The sequence below is a fragment of the Tympanuchus pallidicinctus genome, unplaced genomic scaffold (assembly GCF_026119805.1).
Source record: "Tympanuchus pallidicinctus isolate F22 unplaced genomic scaffold, pur_lepc_1.0 scaffold3, whole genome shotgun sequence".
NCBI classification, from domain to species: Eukaryota; Metazoa; Chordata; class Aves; order Galliformes; family Phasianidae; genus Tympanuchus; species Tympanuchus pallidicinctus.
In genome coordinates, this window is record NW_026294747.1 from 43,055,814 (window position 1) to 43,076,144 (window position 20,331).

The following is a 20,331-nucleotide window of genomic DNA, read 5'->3' on the forward strand; positions in this document are numbered from 1 at the left end:
TTCAATGGAATTCCACCCACTTATGTGCAATCTTAGTGAAGCTTATAGAGCATTTTTGTAAGGATACAGGCTCAGCTTTTCACAGCTGCCAATGGCATTTAGAAGCATTAATTTTGTGGAAAATGGTCTCCCAAAGAAATGTTGACTATATGATCAGAATTTTACTGAGAGGGTAAAAAACTCTTTTCTCTTATACCAACAGAATTCCAATTGACTTGAAAAGGAGCATATCAAATTCAACCCCAGTTTAGGAAGCTCAAATGTATAACTGGAAATATTATATCAAGAAAGACTAATTATGAATTCGTTTCAGATGCACAGGTGTTGCATGCACTTAAAATACATAATTTTGAGCTCTTATACATCTAATTTATTGTATACTGGTTATTATCATAGTATCAGCCACCCAGTTGTGCACTGTATCTCAAACCTGTGTGTTCTCACATCCTTTTTCCATGAGCAGATGCCTATGAATTGTTTAAATTTTGATTTTTGTTACATAATGTATGAGAAAACAATTGATATGTGTGAACTCCGTGTCTTCAGTACTTAACAAAGCCAAGGTTGAAGCAAGCAAGGTTACACCTTGCATGTAAGTGGGAAGGCTAGTCTTTTTCTCATTTCCTAATGGAATTATTGCTCCTATCTTAGGCAATTCCCAGAGAAAGGACATATAGATCTCTACAGAAACAGAGAACAGCACAGAACCTTAGAATCACAGTAAGACAAGTCTTAGAGGTACAGCAGTAGGTAGAATAGACTCTTTCCGGATCTAATAAATTCATAAACTAATTTTTTGGTTAATATTACAGCTTAGACAAACACAAGTCAACAACCACAACAACAAATGATAGAGAGTAAGTTAATTTAGAAAGTAAATCTCAACTAGCTAGAAATACTCAGTTAGAAATTCATCTTAACAGCTACTGCACGGCCCGGTTGCAGAAAAGCTCAGGAGCAATGGCATGGCCAGCTTTGATGGGTTTAGGAACAAATAAATACTGAGCAATTCCATGGCCCAGTCCAGATCCCACTGAGATCCAGAAGATTTTGAATGAGACTGTATAAGATCCTGGCAAATCATTCGACATTGCATGTCATTGGAATGACATGAGCATTCTTGCTTGCCCACAGCGGAATGTCAGTCTGAAGTGAACAAATACCAATCAAACTCTAGCATACAACTGAGCAAGCTTACAAGGAATAGGCAGATGCCACTTTAGGTGAGATTTTCTACATTAAGCAAGCAGCAAAACATTAATATTCTGTTTTATTTACATTCATCACTGCCATATGTCAAACTAGGAAAAAAAAAAATCCCTTAGTCAGAATGTTATTTTGGAGCATTAGCTGTGAAATACTTTCAAATCCAGAATGACGCAATTTAGCAGAAACTACTGCAGAAGTGATCTGTGGTATCTAAGTTGATCATCCTGAATTTTTTCTCATATAAAGTGAGACAATATTCAAAGCCACTCAAAAAAAATTGTTTTGAAATTCCATTTTCAGTAAAAATGAATTATTAATGTAAACCATCAAGAGTTAGCAAAAGTAGTCACACACACACAGAAAAGAAAAAATAAGAAACAAAGACACAGCAATCCTTCTACCCAGAGGTCCTGTTAATCCTTGGCAACATCCACTGAAGGTGACCAAGAGGCTGTTCCACATTGCCAAGCTTCCTCACATATGTACAAACACTGTAATGTTGATATTTTATGAAAGAATCTACATAAAGTTTAATTACTCATAATCTCCTCAGCAGACATAATCTAATCCCTTCACTTTTTAACAAGTGAAGGCTTTGTATCAATGAAAGAACGTATTACATGTACATAAAAAACAAGAGATTGAAATAGGGCACTCACATTCTAAACTGCTGGATTTAACGCTGCTGAGATTATTCTATTGAAAATATCTTCAACCATCCGCATTAGAAGCACTTTGGCCAAAGACCATGAGATTGCATTGCCCATTTATCTTTGCAAGATAACTGTATGCATTTATTACCCCAGTATTTTTATAGAGCTCTCATTTCAGTAAGGAGATCTTCACCTGTTTAAGGGCAGTACAGCAACGTGAATGATTTGTACGTGGACACTCTTCTTCACATCCTGAGACTTGGAGAGTTCCAAGCAAAGCACCAGTGGCTCACACTAATTGAACACTGTGTCATTTTTCCTGGAAAGAAATTACACTGGGAAATAAGAGCTTAAAATTATTGGCCTGGTTTGAAAACAAAATATTAATTTGCAAGTTCTTGTATGTAACAAAACACTCAACCTCACTGCTTTCTGTTTAAGCAGACATATTTAATATAGCAAGGCAGCCATTCTGTATCTAAAATGGCAGCAGTCCATAAGCTTACAATTTGCAGACCAGCCAGCTGCAAGTCAGTTTTCTGACACCATTTCATACACTACTCACACAAATGTCAGCATGGCTTTGGGACCAAATGATGACCAAAAGCATGAGATGTGCTGTGGTTTGTGTGGGAAGTATTTCTAGATGGGAAGTGGATAATGTTCGTGTTTGCCATCCTATCACCCTGCCCAGAAAGGCAAGCAAATAAATTGTAACTATGTTTGTAGAGCTACTGAAATCGTTCAGCAAACAGAACATAACCTATTTTGTCTGTATTTCAAAGCTGAAAGTATATATAGGAAAATGCTTTTCATGATGGCTATGCTGTGAACAGACCACCTGGACTATGGCCTCCCCCAGAGAGAGGCCCAGGGTACAGCCTTAGCTGAAGGCATCTCGGCTACAGGGAGCTCGGATCGGAGGGTGCTGTTGTTAAGGGAAGCGGAATCCCAGCGTAGATCCGGTCTGGTATGCTTCTGTACCTATCGGAGAAGGCACGATGTGAATGCTTCAGTGTTTACCCGGGTTATCATCGGTTGGTGAACAAAACCCCAAAACCCGGGGCAGAGAACGCCTGACTTCAGGACATGTTCACGCCGTTCCTCTTGTAGTTCTGCTGAGCAGGGGCTGAAGCGACACGTCAGCCGCAGACGGTCGCGGACCGAATGTCGCCGTGCTCCGGGTGCCGGCGCTGACAAACGCGCTGTGATTACCGCAGGGCACCTGTGCTCCCGCAGCCCCTCCGGAGGACATCTCCGTCTCGGGGCCGCTCAGCGCCGTATTGTGTGGCGGCCCTGCCCGGGTCTTACCTCAGGGCGAGGAGAGAGGGGTCGGGGGCACCGCCGAGCCCCGGCTCCGCAGCGCTGCGGGGGGTGGGAGCGGGCCGCCGGAGGAGGGGGGGGGGGAGGGGAGGGGCCGGGCGGCGAAGGGGGCAGGGCTGCTCGCCGCAGTCACCCTTACCCATACCGCGCCGGGGAGGAGAGAAAAAGGCCCCGCTCCGGCGGAGGGATACAGCGCTCCATATATAGCGGCGCGGCGCAGGCTCACACCCCCAGCACTTCTCGCACCGCGCTAGGGAGGAGGTAGCAGCCGCCGCCGCTCGTGGTCGCGCAGTTCGTGCAGCCGCCGTCGGGCCCGCCGCCGTGCCATGGTACGTAGTACAGCCGCGGGTTCAGGGGGCAGTGCGCGGGGAGCGGCGGTGTAACGGCGGGTAACGGCGGAACCCCGCAGCGCGGGGGTGGCGGGAGGCCGCGGCCCTTCCCGCCCGGCAGTGTTCCCCCCCCCGCGCTGCGCGGCTCCCGGGCCTTTTCCTCCTCTTCCTCCTCCCTTCCCCTTTCTCCGGATCCTGCCGAGCGGGACCCCGGCCCTCAGCGCGGCCCTGCGGCGCTGCCCGCCTTCTTTCCCTCCCTCCCACCTCGCCCTCCCCGCGCTGCCCTCCGGAAGGGCCGGGCGCGGCTCCGTGGGGCTGCGGCGGGAGCCCGGCACAGCTGCACTGCGCAGGGAGGGAGGAGGGGGGGGGGGGGGAGGCGGCCGGGGGAGGGCTCCGCGCTGCGGCTATTGCGCCCTCGCACCCCCCCATCCCCAAAAAAACGCAGCATCGCCGCCCGCATTACATCATGTCTCCTCCTCTTCCTCCCCAGCCTCCGCGCACCCCCGGCTATGGAGGGGCGGGGGTTGGGGGGTGGGTAGCGCGCCTCGCTCGCGTCCCCGGCCCCGCGCGGGGGCTCGGCGGGAGGGGGTGGCAGAGCTCCCCGGCCCAGGGGTTGGCAGCAGGGGGAGGGACGGCCGCGCGGAGCAGAGCGGGGCCGCAGTGCAGCAGCGCGGCCGCCGCCTGTTGCGCCGGCCCCGCCGTGGAAACGCGTCGCCTCGGTGCCGCGTGGCCTCTCCGAAAGACGAAGAGCCGGGGAAGCACTCGGGTTTATTTTTCCCCGCGGCTCCGGTTTCTGTGAGAGCTCGGGCTGCGGCTGAGCTCTAATCGCTCCGCGGCCATCTGGGTGTAGCTCGGCGCTGTCTCTCCATCTCGCCTTCCTGCCGGGCGGCGCTGACATCACTCGGACGCTGGAGGGGGGGCGGGGGGGGCCGGGTACGGCTCCGGCCGAGGCGCGGCGTGCCCGGGAGCCGCCGTCTCCGCCCCTGAGTGCGGCCGCAGGAAGAAGCCCTGCAGAACGGGACGCGGAGCGGTGCCGCGGGCCGCAGATCGTGCCGAGGCGGGGCTCTGCCTCCCGGCCTGCGGGGTGTGTGGCCGTTACGTAAATGTCCGCGAGCTGTAACATCTCTCATTTGCTGGAAAGTTGCAGAAAGAGTGGGAAGCCGAAGTGCGTTTTGGGTGTGTTTTCTGCAGCTGTTTGGTTCCACAAGATAATTGGTTTTTAACTGCGAGCGTTTTTGCAGGTTTTAACCACCCAGTACGTGGCATTGGTTAGTCACCTGGTACAGGCATTAAAATATTTTTTAAAAAGCGATGAAGTTTGCTGCCTAAGCGCAGAGATGCAGCCTGTTTGTTAATGCATACATCGGGCTTTCAGTCCTGTGATATTCCCCTGTGCTTTAAGAGACAGTACAGCCAGGGAGTTCCCAATTGCTCTCCGGTGCAGTTATCCAGCTGTTGTACCTGAAAGTAATGGGGTTTCAAGTCAAAAGGGGTTACAAGATGCCTTTCTTAGACCTATACAGTCATTTGTTGGGGTTTGTACAAGCTCCTCAAAAAATAGGTTTTAGAGGAGCTGATGCCTTGTGTTCACCAGTACCTCTGTAAAGGTATGTAAAATCCTGCTTTGGGTTTGCTGTCTTGTCAATGAGAAGAGTTTCTTGCCATCGTTCCTCTAAAAGAGCTGGTTAGCTCTCTTAGTGCAAAGGCTGGAGGTGTGGGTGATGCCCTGCTCATCGTGATGGAGTCTTCTGGAAGGATGTGGTTGGCACAGTTAGGGGCTGCAGGTGTGCTCCTGCCTGCTGAGTCCCTGGGTGCAGTGCTAGTCTCCTTGCGAGCAGAAGCTCCTAGGCAGGTGCTTTCCATCCTGCTGCCTAAAGGGGTGCACAAAATGGCCTTTGTGATGGTGGGAGACATCTTATGGTGGTTGGCCGTGTGAAAGAGTAACACAGTGCTTGAACTGGCACTTTGTTTCTGTTGGCTGGTGATAATTTGTGGTACTGAGCAACAGTTCCTCCTGTTGCAGCACAGCCCTATTCATAAAGCATACTGCAGGCTCACACTGGGGCTGTGCTGGGAGGGCGGACCTGTGGAGGATCACTAGGTGGCACACTTGTCATTAGCCCACCAGCGTGCAAATGCCCCCTGTGCTTGATCAGGGCACTGTGCTTCTGGAAATGACATCTGATGTGATGTGAAACTCTAAACACATGTCATTAAGGATTTCATGCCTGTCTGACCAATTACAAGGAGCCTGCCTGGTGTCCTTCACTTGACCAAATCAGGCTCTCTGAGTTGAAGGATGGTATATCCTAGTCTTAATGGGCAGCTCGGAGGAGAAGTGGCTTTCGTGTCTTTGGAAATGGCTGTGTTGTGTAGGTGAGTGGGATCGTCTAGCAGCAGGGGAATTCCAGGGGTTGAAAATGACCTTAATAATGATAAGTTGCTGCTGTGAAATTGAAAGGAGGTGTCTTGGGGCTGGATGTTGCTAGAAGTGTTATTCTAAAGTGTTCTATTCTTCATGTAGGCTGACCAGCTGACTGAAGAGCAGATTGCTGGTAAGTACCTTGATAAATATTCTTGGCTAATTGCTTGTGAATGAAAAAAATCTCAAATACAGTGGACAAGATGTCTTTCTGTGGTTTCAAATCTGTGCTAGCACTTCTTAAAATAAAAGCACTCTGTTCTGAAAAGTTCTGGAAGATTACTGGCAATTCTGTCCTAGGGTACTGTTTCATTGGACCAGAGATGATTTGAGCCAGGCCTACCTATGTTTTTTACAAACAATTACTAGAATCTTGATTGCATGCTTGAAGTCAAGGCAGAACTAGCTGTCTTTTTCATGTGACTATAAACTTGAAGTCAAATGGCAACAAATAAGCCTTAAGCTGATTTCTTAATTTCTAAGAATGTGTCTAGTACAGACTAATTGGGAGAAGAAGCAGTATTGGGCCTTCTGAAGACCAGTCACACCCACCTGAGATCACCAATTCTTACTCTGTTTCTTTAGTGTTATTTTACTCATCTTATTATTTACACATTCTTCTTATTCCCATAAGCCATTTGATGGTAAAATAGGAAATTACAGCGTTCTCTTCACTTATCCTACACAAATGTTTGTGATACAACAGTGGTTCAAGCAACAAGATGTTGAAATACATCAGCATTGTGATGTGATGCTAGTACACTGAAGCCTAGGTCGCGTGGCTGTGCAAGTTATAGTTGGTATTGTAACTGTTTTTTCTTAATACTTGAAAATACTAATTCTGTTAATCCATGGACAAGCTTGTTTCTTAAAATATTACCAAGCATTATTACTGGAATGCATTTTTATATGCAGTTTTACCTTATGCTGGCACTGTTATTAATCAGTGGGACTGTTTCTGCCTCTAGAATTCAAGGAAGCCTTTTCCCTATTTGACAAAGATGGTGATGGTACTATCACAACAAAAGAACTGGGAACTGTCATGAGGTCGCTGGGTCAAAATCCAACAGAAGCAGAATTGCAGGATATGATCAACGAGGTAGATGCTGATGGTAAGTGTTAGAAAGATGGTTCTCATGCTGAGTGTTCTAAATATGTCTTCCATGCTCAGACTGTATAAAGAAGTTGCTGTGACACTGTTCTTTTGAAGCCAAATTTCAAAATACTGGCTAAAGTAAACTGAGAGGTGTCTGGTTATTCTTTGTTCTTAGCACAGCGAAGATGCTAGCAGTCTTAAGTGAGAATCTGAATGAGGATAGGCAGAGACAAAGTTATGCTGTTAGTCCTTAATATTTTATGGGTTGCAGGCTTCCTGTTGCTGCCCAACTTATCCTGACCTGCATTTAACCTGTGCTCCCACGTAGCTTTTCTGGACGTGTTTCATTGGCTCATGTTGTCCTGTGCTAATGTCTAGTTCTGTTTTAAGGCCAAAGATGTAATTAGAATGGTATAGTGCTGGACTCACAAGAGTTGAAAATGCAACAGGGAGAGACTGCATAGTTTAAAGCAGTATATTGGGTCACAACTGGGGGTGGGGCTGGAGGCTATCACTTGCAGAAGTAGGAAAACCTTATGTGAGTCTTGATCAGAATCGCTTCACGTGGGTGCCAGAAGAGAGAATAAGATTTTGTTTCTGAGACTTCAAGCAGACTGGCAGTTAGAAAAAAGGAGAGATGCCTTCCAATGCTCACTGGTGCCAAGGCTTTGATCTCATGTTGGCTGATTGATGCTTGCTGCAATAACTTGAAGAGTAGAAAGCACACAGGCTGGAGCATGAATTACTTGACTGTTAGACTTATGTTAAGGTTGCTTTTAGAAAATGGCGGGGGACTGTAATTGCCAGCTGTCTTTGCAGACACTGAAACTTCCCGATACTCAGGATTTGCAGTGATATGTAGATGTGTATAGTGGCTTATTCAGGTACCATTCTGCAGTGTTGCACTGGTTGATTAAAATTGAAAAGAGATTGTGGATTTCAGATAAGTACACTCTGCCCGTATGTTTAAACTTGTTTTATAGCAAGATGCTTTGCTAATAGTCTACAGTTCATTGAGAGTTTTTTTTTTTTTTTAAGCTTTGTGAGAGACTTGTATTCCAGTTGGTAAATGAAGCTTGCTGTTATAAATAGCTCCACGTTTCAGTCTGAAATCCCTAAACAATGAAAGCTTTCTGAAACTTCCGTTACCTGCTTTGTTGTATTTACTGGATGAGTTTGTTTCCTTCAGTAAATGGGTAGATCTTAGCTATGTAGTGAGCTACTTAATGTTTTCCTTCAGCTGTTGAATTTTGGGTTGTATTCTAGGATTGAACTGTGACTATGCTAACCTGGTTTATGCTCTTTGGAGGATCTTTATTAACTGTTTCTCTTGGCTTTGAGAAGTCTCAAATTTGAATCCTTACTTTGAGGAATTTAAATACCAGACTTTCAGTTTTTGCTGTGACGCTTGTATCAGAATACTTGTTGAGCTTATGAGAAATATCAAACAATGGCAGCTTTTCTCATGAGTTTGCGGATGCCTTTTGCCCCTTAAAATTGTGCATTACTTTGGTGCACAACATGGGTTAAGGAAGTTGGTTTTAAACAAGGGACTTCAGAGCTTAGATGTTGTGGATTTGTATTGCTTTTCTAGAACATTACACAGCATTTGGGAAGAGGCTGAATAAACTAAATGATGAGTTATGGAGAAGGATATTAAGTAGGTGAGTCTACAAATTGTAAACCTTGGAACATTAGAGAGACATTTTGCTTGGGTGGTGAAAAAGGTATGGCTTGTCCTGGAGAGGGCAGCTGTAGAACTTGTACTGAAACACTGAGGTGGAAGTGTCTGTTGCATATTGTAAAAGGAAAAAGGCAGTAGTAACAATTTAGGAAAACACGAGGTTCTTATAGAAGAATACTGTGAAGAACCTATTGTTCTCATTCTTGTGCCTGGCTAAATTAAATGCCAGCTTTTCTTGCATAAAAGTGTGGAAGTTTTAATTCTGGGGAATTTCTTTTTATTAAGGTAATGGCACCATTGACTTTCCTGAATTTTTAACCATGATGGCCAGAAAAATGAAGGACACAGACAGCGAGGAAGAAATCCGTGAGGCATTCCGAGTTTTTGACAAGGTAACCCTAAATCTTTGAGTATCTTCGGAAGCAGGAATGATGCCCATCTTTTCCTCAGTGCTTTCTCACCTGGAAGCAGAGAAGTTCTTTAGTATAGAAGTCCTATGGTATAAGAAGGGGAATTGACAGCAGCAATCTCTGCCCTGTTGCAGAGCAGGGAGATTGTACCTACACAGCAGGGCTGAACTTAAGGTTCTTCTTGGAAGAAAACTCACTGGCCTTCCCTTAGGAGCAAAGATGAGGGTGTGATGCCTGAGTGTGAAAGGATGTCTTTTAATTTCTGTATTCAATGACTTTGGAGAACTGGGGAGATGTTTGCGTGGGTATGTGAGATTTTTGATACCTCATGAAAGCTTCTGAAGCAAGATGTCATTAGTATTTACAGGGACATGAAGTATTGCATTTTCTGTATTCAAGGTATGGTCTTGAAAGTTGCTTTCAGTGGAACTCAAGCTCAAGTCCTACCTTCGCTAAGGATACCTGGCTGTACATGACAAAAATTCTGACAAGCTATTGTTAGAGGAGGGGTTTCCCTCAGTTGTTAGAAGAGAATTATTGTGCAGTGGCTGATGCAGCTGATAAGCTCATGCTAAAGGTTTCTCTGCTTTTTATGGAAAAAGTGCAAGTCTGATTCTCTGCTGGAAAGCACGTGGAAATGTTGAATTCTTTAGTTACCACTCACCTCCCCTCTGATTTTATTTTTGCAGACTAGATTAGGTGATGGCAGGTATGACACAAGCGCCCTGCTGTAAGCTAGTGCATTTTTCATGTAGGTGGAAGGGGGCAATTCTGGAGATGTCTGGATATATGCTCTAGGGTTGGATGTTACTAATAGGAATGCTGACTTAAAATCATATTTCTCTTTTTGCCATTTTCACGGCTGCTTATGAGTAGAATTAAAATGCTTTTTTTGAAAGTGTGATTTGTTCTAAATCTTAAAACAAGTAGCCTAACCTAGCTGCATGAGTTCTCTTCATAGAAGCAGTGCTACACAAAATAGAAAGCTGATTTTTATTGTTGCTGGTAGAGGAATTGATCTCTTTTTCTGCTTAGGCAGCAGTGATGAAATAAACTTTTTTTTTTTTTTTTGAAAGATCTTTAGAAGCATTACCACAGTTTAAAAAAAAAATCCAGCATGTTGTTAACTATTGCAATTTATTCTTTTAAGTACTATAATTAGGTAAGGATTTAGTGAGATGTAAGTTTCATAAGGTGATGGGACTGGTACATACTGGAGGGTTATAAAGTATACTGGATGTGTTTCATGTGCTGTAAGGCTGGTTTAAAAGCAGTCTCTAGGAACCTAAGCATAGTTCCAGTGTTAATCATTATTGGGGTTGTTGATGATAATCTTGTGAAACTTCCCCCACAGGATGGCAATGGCTATATCAGTGCAGCAGAGCTACGTCATGTTATGACAAACTTAGGAGAAAAGCTAACAGATGAAGAAGTAGATGAAATGATCAGAGAAGCAGACATTGATGGGGATGGGCAAGTCAACTATGAAGGTAATGGATACTTACATTGACGTAAACCACTGGTTGGATTTAGTGAATGTATGCTGGGTAGGATGTATTTCCTAGTATTTGAAGGCAACTGGTTGATTCAGGCATCTGCTTCTGTGGATAAAAATCAGATGCAGTGAAGTTTTTTATTGCTAAAGTTAAAATTTGTGTAACAGTTGAAAGTACTTTAGAGACAATAAATCGGTGACCTTTTATCTTTTCAGAATTCGTACAGATGATGACTGCAAAGTGAAGAGACCTCCTTTACACCTTTTTTCCTCTAGAAGAATCAAATTGAATCTTTTACTTACCTCTTGCAAAAAAAGTTCATTTATTCATTCTGTTTCTGTATAGCAAAACTGAATGTCAAAATACCTTCTGTCCACAAACTGCATGTAATGGTTGGTGGTCCTGTCCCCAAAAGATCAAGTTAAACATCAGTTTTACAATATAATTAATTGTACTACCTTGAAAAATAAATAAATTTAAAAAAAAAAAAAGGAAGCACTTAGTGAACTCGAAAGTTCCATTTGCTAATGACTATTACACTGTTTGGGCTGGCCAGTTTTTCATGCATGCAGCTTGACAATTGAGCACAGTCAGACATTTGTATTAAAAGGAAAAAAAAAAAAAAACAAAACTCAAAGATCCACTCTTTTATTCAACAGTGGATTCTAGATCAATTTGTAGTATAAATTGTCATAGCTGGTTTACTTTAAAATTGGTTTATACCTCAGGATGGTATACAGCAAAAATGGTTGAAGGATATGAAACTTAGAGAAAATGCCCAAAAGGTTGAATGGTTCTCCTGTACGTAGCAGTGTGCTCCAAAAATATGATGATCTTAACTATGGATGGCATGTCTGTTAAAAAATATTGGTTTAACATTGTCTGCATTGCACTATAGTGAAACGGGTGTCGGGCTGTTACCGTTCACAAAATTTTTAAAAGAAACCTTCACCAAGGGAGCATCTTTGGACTCTCATATTTTTAAAACCTTCTGTACCATGACTTGGAGCTGGCGGAGTAGCCTGTGGACTTCAGCACAACTATCAACATTGCTGTTCAAGATATTACAGTTTATGTCCATTCCAAGTTGTAAATGCTAGTCTTTTTTTCCAATAAAAGACCATTAACTTAAAGGTGGTGTTAAATGCTTTGTAAAGCTAAAATATATATATAATTGAGATAACAAACCAAAAAAAAGCAGTAGGAGGGAAGCGTTTCTATGAATGACTTGCTGCTAAATTATAATGCACATGTATGCAATAAGTTATCCCCTATCTCTTCAAGATGGCAAGAACTGACCTCCTGTAACCCAAGACCTTTGCTATAAATAAATGAACTTGTGCTTGCCTTTCATATTACGACAATGTTAATTTAGTTGGTCTTAAAGTCGTGTAATGCTGACTCGTCAACTATCAGCACAGAAGTAACACCTCATTTCACTAAAGTGGAGAGCTCTCAGCATGCATGTCAATACTGGGGGAAATATAGATAGGTCGCTATGTTTTTTTTTTTTTTGACAGGTTGTAGAAACCAGTTGGAGCACTAGAACAGCATGGGCTTCATAGAGATCTGTGATTATCAAACATGCCAAAAAAGCATTTCTCTACCCACAGAAAGAAAAGAAATGAACGTTTCTTACAATATGCTTAAAAGAAATAAGCCTTTTTGGAAACTGGGGCTATTATGTCTTGACTATCTTCTCAAACACTTGCATGAATTTTACAGGGTGGAGAAGAGGACTAGGGTTAATTTTAAAAGTCTTGTTACTTCTGCTTTGCATGCACTAGCAATGCTTAGTCATTCCAGGTCTTTGAGTAAGTGTTCTCTGATCCTTCAGCTTCCCCATGAATGAGTGGCAAAGCAGCTGTGCCCACTCTTCTTTGTTTGAAAGAAGGTGTTTTTTTTTTTTAAAGCAGCAGAGCCTCCATGTGGTAGGCTGTTCATGCTTGGGAGGGAGGGACTACAGCTTCATTACTTGATTAAGTTTGTTTCCAAATGTAACTGGAGTTGCAAACCTAAATTGCTTAATTGCCTTTGGTTTTGGAGAGTGCTGATACTATCTCATGAGAGAGATGTCTCCAGGAGTCCTGTCTAACTGAGGTGCCTGTGTTAAGAAGTTGGTTGGAAATGCAGCCTCACTCAGTGGGGGTAAAGAGACACCTCCAGGAGGCAATTAAGACTATCTGCCTTCAGTGGTTCTTGGTTTTTTGGGGGGTAGTTGTTAGGGGGTGGTTCTGGGCGACCAAGTACCCTGATAACTTAACCAAGTGCCTGAAAGTTAGATGGGTTGAATCTAGGCAATAGTGTAGATCTCTAGTTGTAAAGGCTATTGCTATGGCTGCGTGTGCGGTCATAACAAACCAGCTGCTGTGATGAAATTGCCTGACTACCATTTGGGAAGTAAAGCCTTGCATGGCAGCTGCAAACTGCTACTTTAGGTAGTGCTTGAGAAGGGCTGTGCTGATTGTGCAGACTGGCTTTTATAGAGAATGGACTTGAGAGGCAGGCAAGGTAGGAGCAATGGTTGCTGCTCTGAGCTAATTACTTCTGCCTGAGTGTGCAGAGAGATCTTGTTTAGTAGGTAAATACTTCTTACCATCTATCTGTCATTCACTCATGGTTGGTAAGGTAGTTCATTTAAGAACAGCTGCTTTTAGCTTATTCAGTGTGCTCTGTGCTTGCTAGCAGAGACCTCATTCCTGCAAGAGGTTCTTGGCTTGATTAGAAATTGTCTGGCAGCGTGCAGTGTTGGTATGCCCTGTAACTGAATCTGCCTGGAGGTATCTAATTAACTGACTTCAGTACCACATCAACCTCGAGTAAATGTATCCTCTGTACAGGACTTTAGCTCTGTTCCTTTCTGCATAGTGAATATCTAGAGAAGTGTCATCAAGGACTTTTTTTTGTGTGTGTGTGTGCGTGTGGCTTTGGCTTTTTCCAAATGTGAAAGTGTGGGCTGGATACACTTGGTGCATGGCTTAGAAACATGGGACTGGAAAGAACTTCCTGGGTCATCAGATCCAGTCCCCTGCTATTGCAGGCAACCGTGTCACATAATCCTTTTAATAAACTGATCAAGCTTAACCACCTGCTTGTAAGTGGCTTGTTTTCATGGAAGTTCTGTAACTCATGTTGCTCTCAACTGATGCAAATAATATATGAAATATGAAGTTAATCAAAAGGTCCTCCAGCTTAGCTTCAGATTTGTCATTACACTTATTTAACTGCCTTTCTCAAAACATGTTTTTCTTTGCACAACACTCAGGAAAGTGTTGAATCTTTACACCCCCTTGTTATGAATAAGAGTTGGTGTGCTTGCTTATTTTTTTTAATGGAAAAGATGGATGTCTGGCTTGTTGAAACTTGTTAGATGTGTTAATTGTCAAGGCAAGAAACAATTGAGTTGTATTTGATACATAAATTTAAGGCTAGAGTATACATAACCATTTTTAAAATACATCAACTTGCAGTGTAGTTTTATATTTAATACTGAAATTGTACTGCTAAAGTTTAAACTGCTGTTAATCATATTCCTCTTCTGATCATAATGAAAAATAAAGGGTAAGAAAATGCTTAACATAGATTATTCATTATCATGCTTATTTTATTAATCACTCAGGCACGCATGTCCTAAAATGTCTCCAAGTAGGGGGCATTTGCTTTGTGTGCTGGGATGGGGTGGGATGAAGGGGGAGGAGGGGGCTACCAGTCTGATAGAAAACTCACTGCAACAGTTCATCACGCTTCTGTGGCTCCGGTAACACTGATGCTGTCGAGAATTGATCAAGATGTTAGCCTACATCTTACTGATTAATTAATTGCCTGTGGGTGCAGGTCTGATCCATGGGTTGTGTGCATGGTGCTGTAGCTGGCATCTCTGTGCCCTGCACAGCTTGGTGGGAGGGGACAGAGGCCGTGTCTTGGTCCCTGTAGTGCGGTGTGTGATAACAGTGCAGATCCTTCTTCCCAGGTGACACCACGTTAAACTAAAAGTCTTGGTGTTTAAGAATAATGAAGTTGAACAGAATGCATTTTCCTACTGTGAAAACTAACTGGAACACCTACCTTAAAAATCCAATTAGGGTTTGGGTTATTTATTTATTTTAAATTCAGTGATTTAAGTGAAATCTGACCGAAGGTACTGTAGTGAGACCACGGGATATATATCTGGCTATTGACACCTAGCAGTTAAGTGAAGATAGGGGATGAGGGCCAGTGCTATGTTTCCCTGACTGATGTTTAGGAAAGCAAACCTGAATCTACTCCTAAGTAAACTGATGAACCCTTACAATCTGTAAGGCAAATGCGTATAATTTTATTTGCAGGATTTTCACAGAAGGTTGCAATTCCAAAATACTAAAACTTGTGGATTTTTTGCTGTTTGTTTGCTTTTAAATCCAAATGCAGGATTTTGAAGTAATTAAGTAAATAATGAGTTGCATATGGATTTGGAATTCTGAAGAATCCTAATATTTGCCATAGCTAGTTTGTATGAAGACCCCGAGTACTTAGAAGATCAATGCTAGATGTTTTCTAAGAACCCCTATTCAGCAAGTATCTCAGGGAGGCGTTCAGAAGATACAGTACAGATACAGGAGGTTCAGTAACAGTTTATAATTGGTTTTAAGCTTGATATTAATAAATTCAGTTCTAGATGAAGTGGCCAAATATGCATAAATGACAGAGCTGTCAATTACATAGAAGCTGCATCACTTACACTCCCCCAGATGATGAAGCACAGCTGGTATCTACTAAGAAATGAGTGCCTACTTTGATATCCTCCCTGCTGGTAACAGCAGCCATGAACTTTGCAGAGCAATGCTCCCCTCCCTGTGGCACCAACCAGAAGCCTCTTCTTGCTTTCCTGAGTACTTATTTGCTCTGTAGAGGCAAGAACACATTTCAGAAGCAAGAATGTACCTTCCTGACATGAAACTATTCAGTTCCACAGGGAAAAAAAAAACACAACCATTTGATTCAAGAAAGGAGCCTGCTGCAGTAGTGGGTTACATTTCTCCAAGATTCCTGTGTAGTTGGAGAAGCTGAGCAACATCATCAGTGTTACCAGAAAAGCACTTAGAAACAAGTCTCCTAGCATCTCCACCAAAGGCTCTAACAAAAAGGTTACTGGTTATTTTGTGGAGCATCACAGGTCTCGCAGGTATGGGACAAATCTGGCTGCCTCTGGCAATGAATACTGCAGCCTCATATGCACTAACTTCTTGCTCTGGTCTTTCACACTTCATTGACAGGGAAATCTTGTTCAGATCTCAGAAAAGTCACTTTCATATCAGTTCCCTTTGCCTGGAAAATGTGCAGGAATACTGGAAAAAAGTATTCATAACACAACATTTTCCTGGCAGCAACATTTCTCAAGACAGCTAGTGGTTCAAATGCAATATAAGAACTGGGATAATCACCTAAAAATGAATCATTCTGAATAGTTTATTTCTACATCTCTAAATAGGAAATGCTTGGAAAAAATTGTTTTTGAACAAAAGTTGCACTACCAGTCTCAGCACTTAAAATGAGCACAGTATTTGAATGGGAACCAATTGAATCAACTGAGCAAGTCAAAAAGATTAAATTTATCAATTCCCACATTTTGCTAGACTGTGGTGGAATTGATAGTTCCGAATTACTGTCAGTGGACTAGCTGTAGTTTTGGATTCAGATTATTTTTTGCTAACTGCTTGTTTAACCAAAGCACAGTGGAGAAAAGACAGGTGACATACAGAGGGAGGTTATTTGGGAAAAGCAGGCTTGAGTACAGTAGAAACTAGAACAAGCAGAAAAGGATGGGGAAATGCAGAGTGATATCACTCTTTCTGGTAACTTAAGAAACACGTAGATATGATGCTGAGAGATGGGGTTAGTGGGCGCCATCGTTACGGGCTGATGGTTGAACTTGATGGTGTTAGAGATCTTTTCCAACCTTAATGACCGGACTGTAGGATTCTATGATCAGTACAGTAATTATTCTGAAAATGAATATGGTGAAAGAAAGGGATAGGGTGTGAGGGAATGAGGAGCATACCTGAACATAGGTCTGCTTTGGTTTCTTGTCTCATGGAGTATTTGTTGCCCACAGATTTATAAATATTTGATAGCAAGCATTCTGGGCAATAAGTTTTTCTGGTGGTGGTGCTATGCGCTTTCCTTAACACCACTACTGTCTCTCAAAAACAAACAAACAAAAATCCACCAGAAAAAAAACCAAAACCTAGACCACTACACACTAGGTCTATATATACCTAGAAATATACAACATAGGAAAGTTAACTGTAATTCAGAACTTGCCAGATGTGCAAGTGTTCTTCACTGTCTTTTCAAATACAGTAAAATGTATTTGAAATGTCCTGGTAGGACATAAAATGTAACAAGGACTTCAGAAAGTTTTTTACTGAATCTCTTAATATTTTATGACAGAATATTTAGCTCCATAGGAATCTGTGTGCAACATCATCAAAATTAGTTTCTCAAGGATTTTGACATAAAATTTAATGGATATTTTCAAATGGCCTATTTGTTACCTTAGATATTCAGAATAAAAATTCCTACACACAGATGCCGAATGTCCTGACAATCAGACCCACGGTGAGCATAGAATCACAGAATCATAGAATGACTTGGATTGGAAGGACCTCAAAGATCATCCAATTCCAACCCCTCTGCCTCAGGCAGGGCTGCCAACCTCCAGATCTATTACTAGACCAGGCTGCCCAGGGCCCTATCCAACCTGGCCTTGAACACCTCCAGGGACGGGGCATCCACAACTTCTCCAGGCAACCTGTTCCAACACCTCATCACTCTCATAGTAAAGAACTTCCCCCTGATATCCAACGTAAATCTTCCCTCCTTCAACTTAAAACCATTTCCCCTTGTCCTGCCATTATCTACCCCTGTGAAAAGTTGACTCCCCTCCTCTTTTTAGTCCCCTTTAGGTTCTGGGAGGCAGCAATGAAGTCACCCCACAGCCTTCTCTTCTCCAAGCTGAACAAGCCCAGCTCTCTCAGCCTGTCTTCACAGGGGAGGTGCTGCAGCTCTCTGATCATTGTGGAAAGCATGGTACTGTCCTCCGAACTGCAGACAAATTAATTCAATCAGTACATCCAGACAACAAGTAAACTGCCTTTTCACTGCCACTGAATCAAAGAATCATGTAATGGTTTGTGTTGGAAGGGACCTTAGAGATCATCCAATTCCAATAGGAATTGGACAATGGACAGGGCTGCCACCCACCTGATCAGGCTGGTCAAGAAGATACCATGTTCTACAGCACAGTGGCCATAAGCATACTTAAATTGTGAAAAATGCATTTTTTAGTTATTTTCTATCAAATTAACTTATAGAGGATGGTCTGCAACTTCTTTTATGTATTATTATTTTCTATTTTACACATTTGTACACAGAAAATATTATGACAAAATAATAGTCCCGAGAAGGCGAAACTAAGCACTCAAAACTTAGAAAATACCCAACTAAGGTCAACTGTGAAGTGCCAATTTGGACTGTTGCAAATGTAATTGCAAAAGATAATGACGTGGTCTTGGCTCATAGAGGCACATATTATGCTGCCCAATGGACTTTTTGCATTGTTTGCTAAACACTTCATTTCAGCTTTCATTTTGAATGCAATATTCCATACTCAAGTTACTACACAGCTCTCATTTTCAAGTCAGAATTACTATTTTCTTCATTTTTCCTATGGCACTGAGGTGTCCGCAAATACTGCTTTGTTTTTTATGACATAGACCACCCCCTTTTTCTCACACAGTGAAGTAAAACATGTTTTACCCTCCTCCCTCAGAGAAGAACTGCCGTAAGTCACTGAAGTCCAAGGCAACATTATCAGAGAGTTTGAGACCCTTAGATTTTCCAGTTATAATCATGAGCTGTTCATGCTGCACAGAGATTCCACCAGCACCAGCATGCTTCTTTCATGTCTGAGAGCCCATCAAAGCCTCTGGACGAGGCAGTTGGCATTTTTGTAGAGGAAGTGCTCCCCATACAGACCAGAAAGCACAAAGAGAGAGACCAACTGCATGGCATTTCTGCCATGGCACCAGCACGATTCATGCTTGAAAAGCTCCTCTTTTGCCAGAAAAGAGGAAGGAGCTGAAATAAATAGGATTTCATGCTAAAACCACGTCATAAAGAGATTGAAAGGGAAGTAGGCAAAGAAAAATGTTCAAGAAACTCAGTTCTGGCAGTTTCAGAGGCTTAAGTTTGTCCTTTCTCTGCTGTTTTGGTCCTGTGATTTACTACACAATTACAGCAGTGTGAAAGCAGAACTGTGCTCCCAGCACAGGAAGCTGCATTGCAAAGCATCCCAGTGACGCACCCTGAGCCACCACCAGGCCTCTGCCGCCGGGCCCAGTGCAGGGCGCACAGAGCAGCAAAGGGCTGTGACTGCACGAGACGCAGTCGTGTCCCTGAGATTCAGGCTGGGGGTGGTCTGGGGTAGTGAGGCTGTTAGTGTGTGCAGTGAGCAGGGCTCTAAGGGTGCGCTGTGTTTTCTCACCACATCTGACATGCAGCCTTTGCTGCGATTTCTGCTTTTGGAAATGAAGTGCACTACTTTCTCTATATACACACACATCTTCATATAACCAAAAGGAGATTAGCTGTCCATTTTTCCTGAGCAGAATCAGACTACATGTGAATTTAAGAAGTCACTTCACCCGCCGCTGACATCCAGCCATTTTGAGCCTGAAGTGTGGTAGATTTGTAAGGACCATCTTTGCATATAGGCTGTCCCAAGGGAGGTCAATGCATCAAGTTTTGAAAGTGGGGCCATAACATTATGCAGGAGACAGCAATTGGGATCAGCGTGAAAAGCTAGATCAGTGATAGGTTGTTCCCAAACACTGAGATTCCTCCGGATCCTCTTTTCCCACCTATTTTCTCCTCTTTCTGCCTCCAAGTGTTTCCTTCTACCAGCCACATACAGCCTCCATCTCTCCTTCTCAGAGCCACAACTTTCCTCTTCTGCAGAGAGCCATGGTCTGAATTTAATCTCTAGATGAGGAGATCAGATACTATATACCAAACTGCTGCAGGAGTACAGCCATGCAAAAAGTACAAGTTCGAAAGCTGTCAGCTATAGAAGTAGGCCTGCAGGAAAATCACATAAAGTCTGATTGCACTGATATTAAATTATTATGGTAGTTTGCAATAGTTCTAATAATGTCATTCTAGTACTCTGTACTTAGACACATTAGATCTGCTTCAATATAGAAGATAGTTACCATCTGGGGAAAAATAACATTCCTTCATCGATGTGGCAAAAAAACTCCTTCATATCAAAGCTATTGCCTTTAGTGAATATGTATAAATGAAAAACTGAAGTCTAATAATATGTACAGCTAGGTAGATTACATTGCTTACCATGGAATAATGGAATGTGCTTTGGTGCTTCTGGTTTCAACAAGGAAGGGAAGAATTCAGATTCTTATTCCTGATTAGCATTCTTCATGTGTAAATGACAACAAACTGCCAATCAAATCATGTTATCACTCTAAGGATGAAGTACTGAACCAACAGTTTGCAGACTGTTTATTATCTGTCTCACAACTATCCTGAGCTCACGTGTAGCTTTAGTTCCTAGGATATTCCCCAAAGATTGTAGAATCAACTTGTGTGGCAATTTGGGTACTTTTAGTGATTTACAGACTTATAGGACAGTCTAGACCAAATTCCAGACTAA

At 42.8% G+C, this 20,331-nt stretch overlaps 1 protein-coding gene and 1 long non-coding RNA gene across 2 annotated transcripts; one reads left to right on the plus strand and one right to left on the minus strand.

Moving 5' to 3' along the window:
* Nucleotides 1-1,486: 1,486 nt before the first annotated feature.
* Nucleotides 1,487-3,242, minus strand: LOC128085816 (uncharacterized). Its single transcript, XR_008209105.1, has 2 exons — nt 3,174-3,242; nt 1,487-2,846 (listed from the first exon to the last, which is right to left on the minus strand). It is a non-coding gene; the product is annotated as an uncharacterized LOC128085816 (long non-coding RNA).
* Nucleotides 3,243-3,379: 137 nt separating this feature from the next.
* On the plus strand, nt 3,380-11,975 carry CALM1 (calmodulin 1). The gene is made up of 6 exons (XM_052693705.1): nt 3,380-3,514; nt 6,039-6,069; nt 6,905-7,048; nt 9,002-9,108; nt 10,481-10,616; nt 10,838-11,975. Exons 1-6 carry the CDS (start codon nt 3,512-3,514, stop codon nt 10,864-10,866), a joined length of 450 nt encoding a protein of 149 aa, XP_052549665.1. The 5' UTR covers nt 3,380-3,511; the 3' UTR covers nt 10,867-11,975.
* The last annotated feature ends 8,356 nt before the right edge of the window (nt 11,976-20,331 follow it).

Bases quoted from the DNA above. Each gene is read 5' to 3' on its own strand.
- CALM1 (XM_052693705.1), top strand. The intron at 9,109-10,480 runs GTAACCCTAAAT...CTTCCCCCACAG, and splicing joins CATTCCGAGTTTTTGACAAG to GATGGCAATGGCTATATCAG. The intron at 10,617-10,837 runs GTAATGGATACT...TTATCTTTTCAG, and splicing joins TGGGCAAGTCAACTATGAAG to AATTCGTACAGATGATGACT.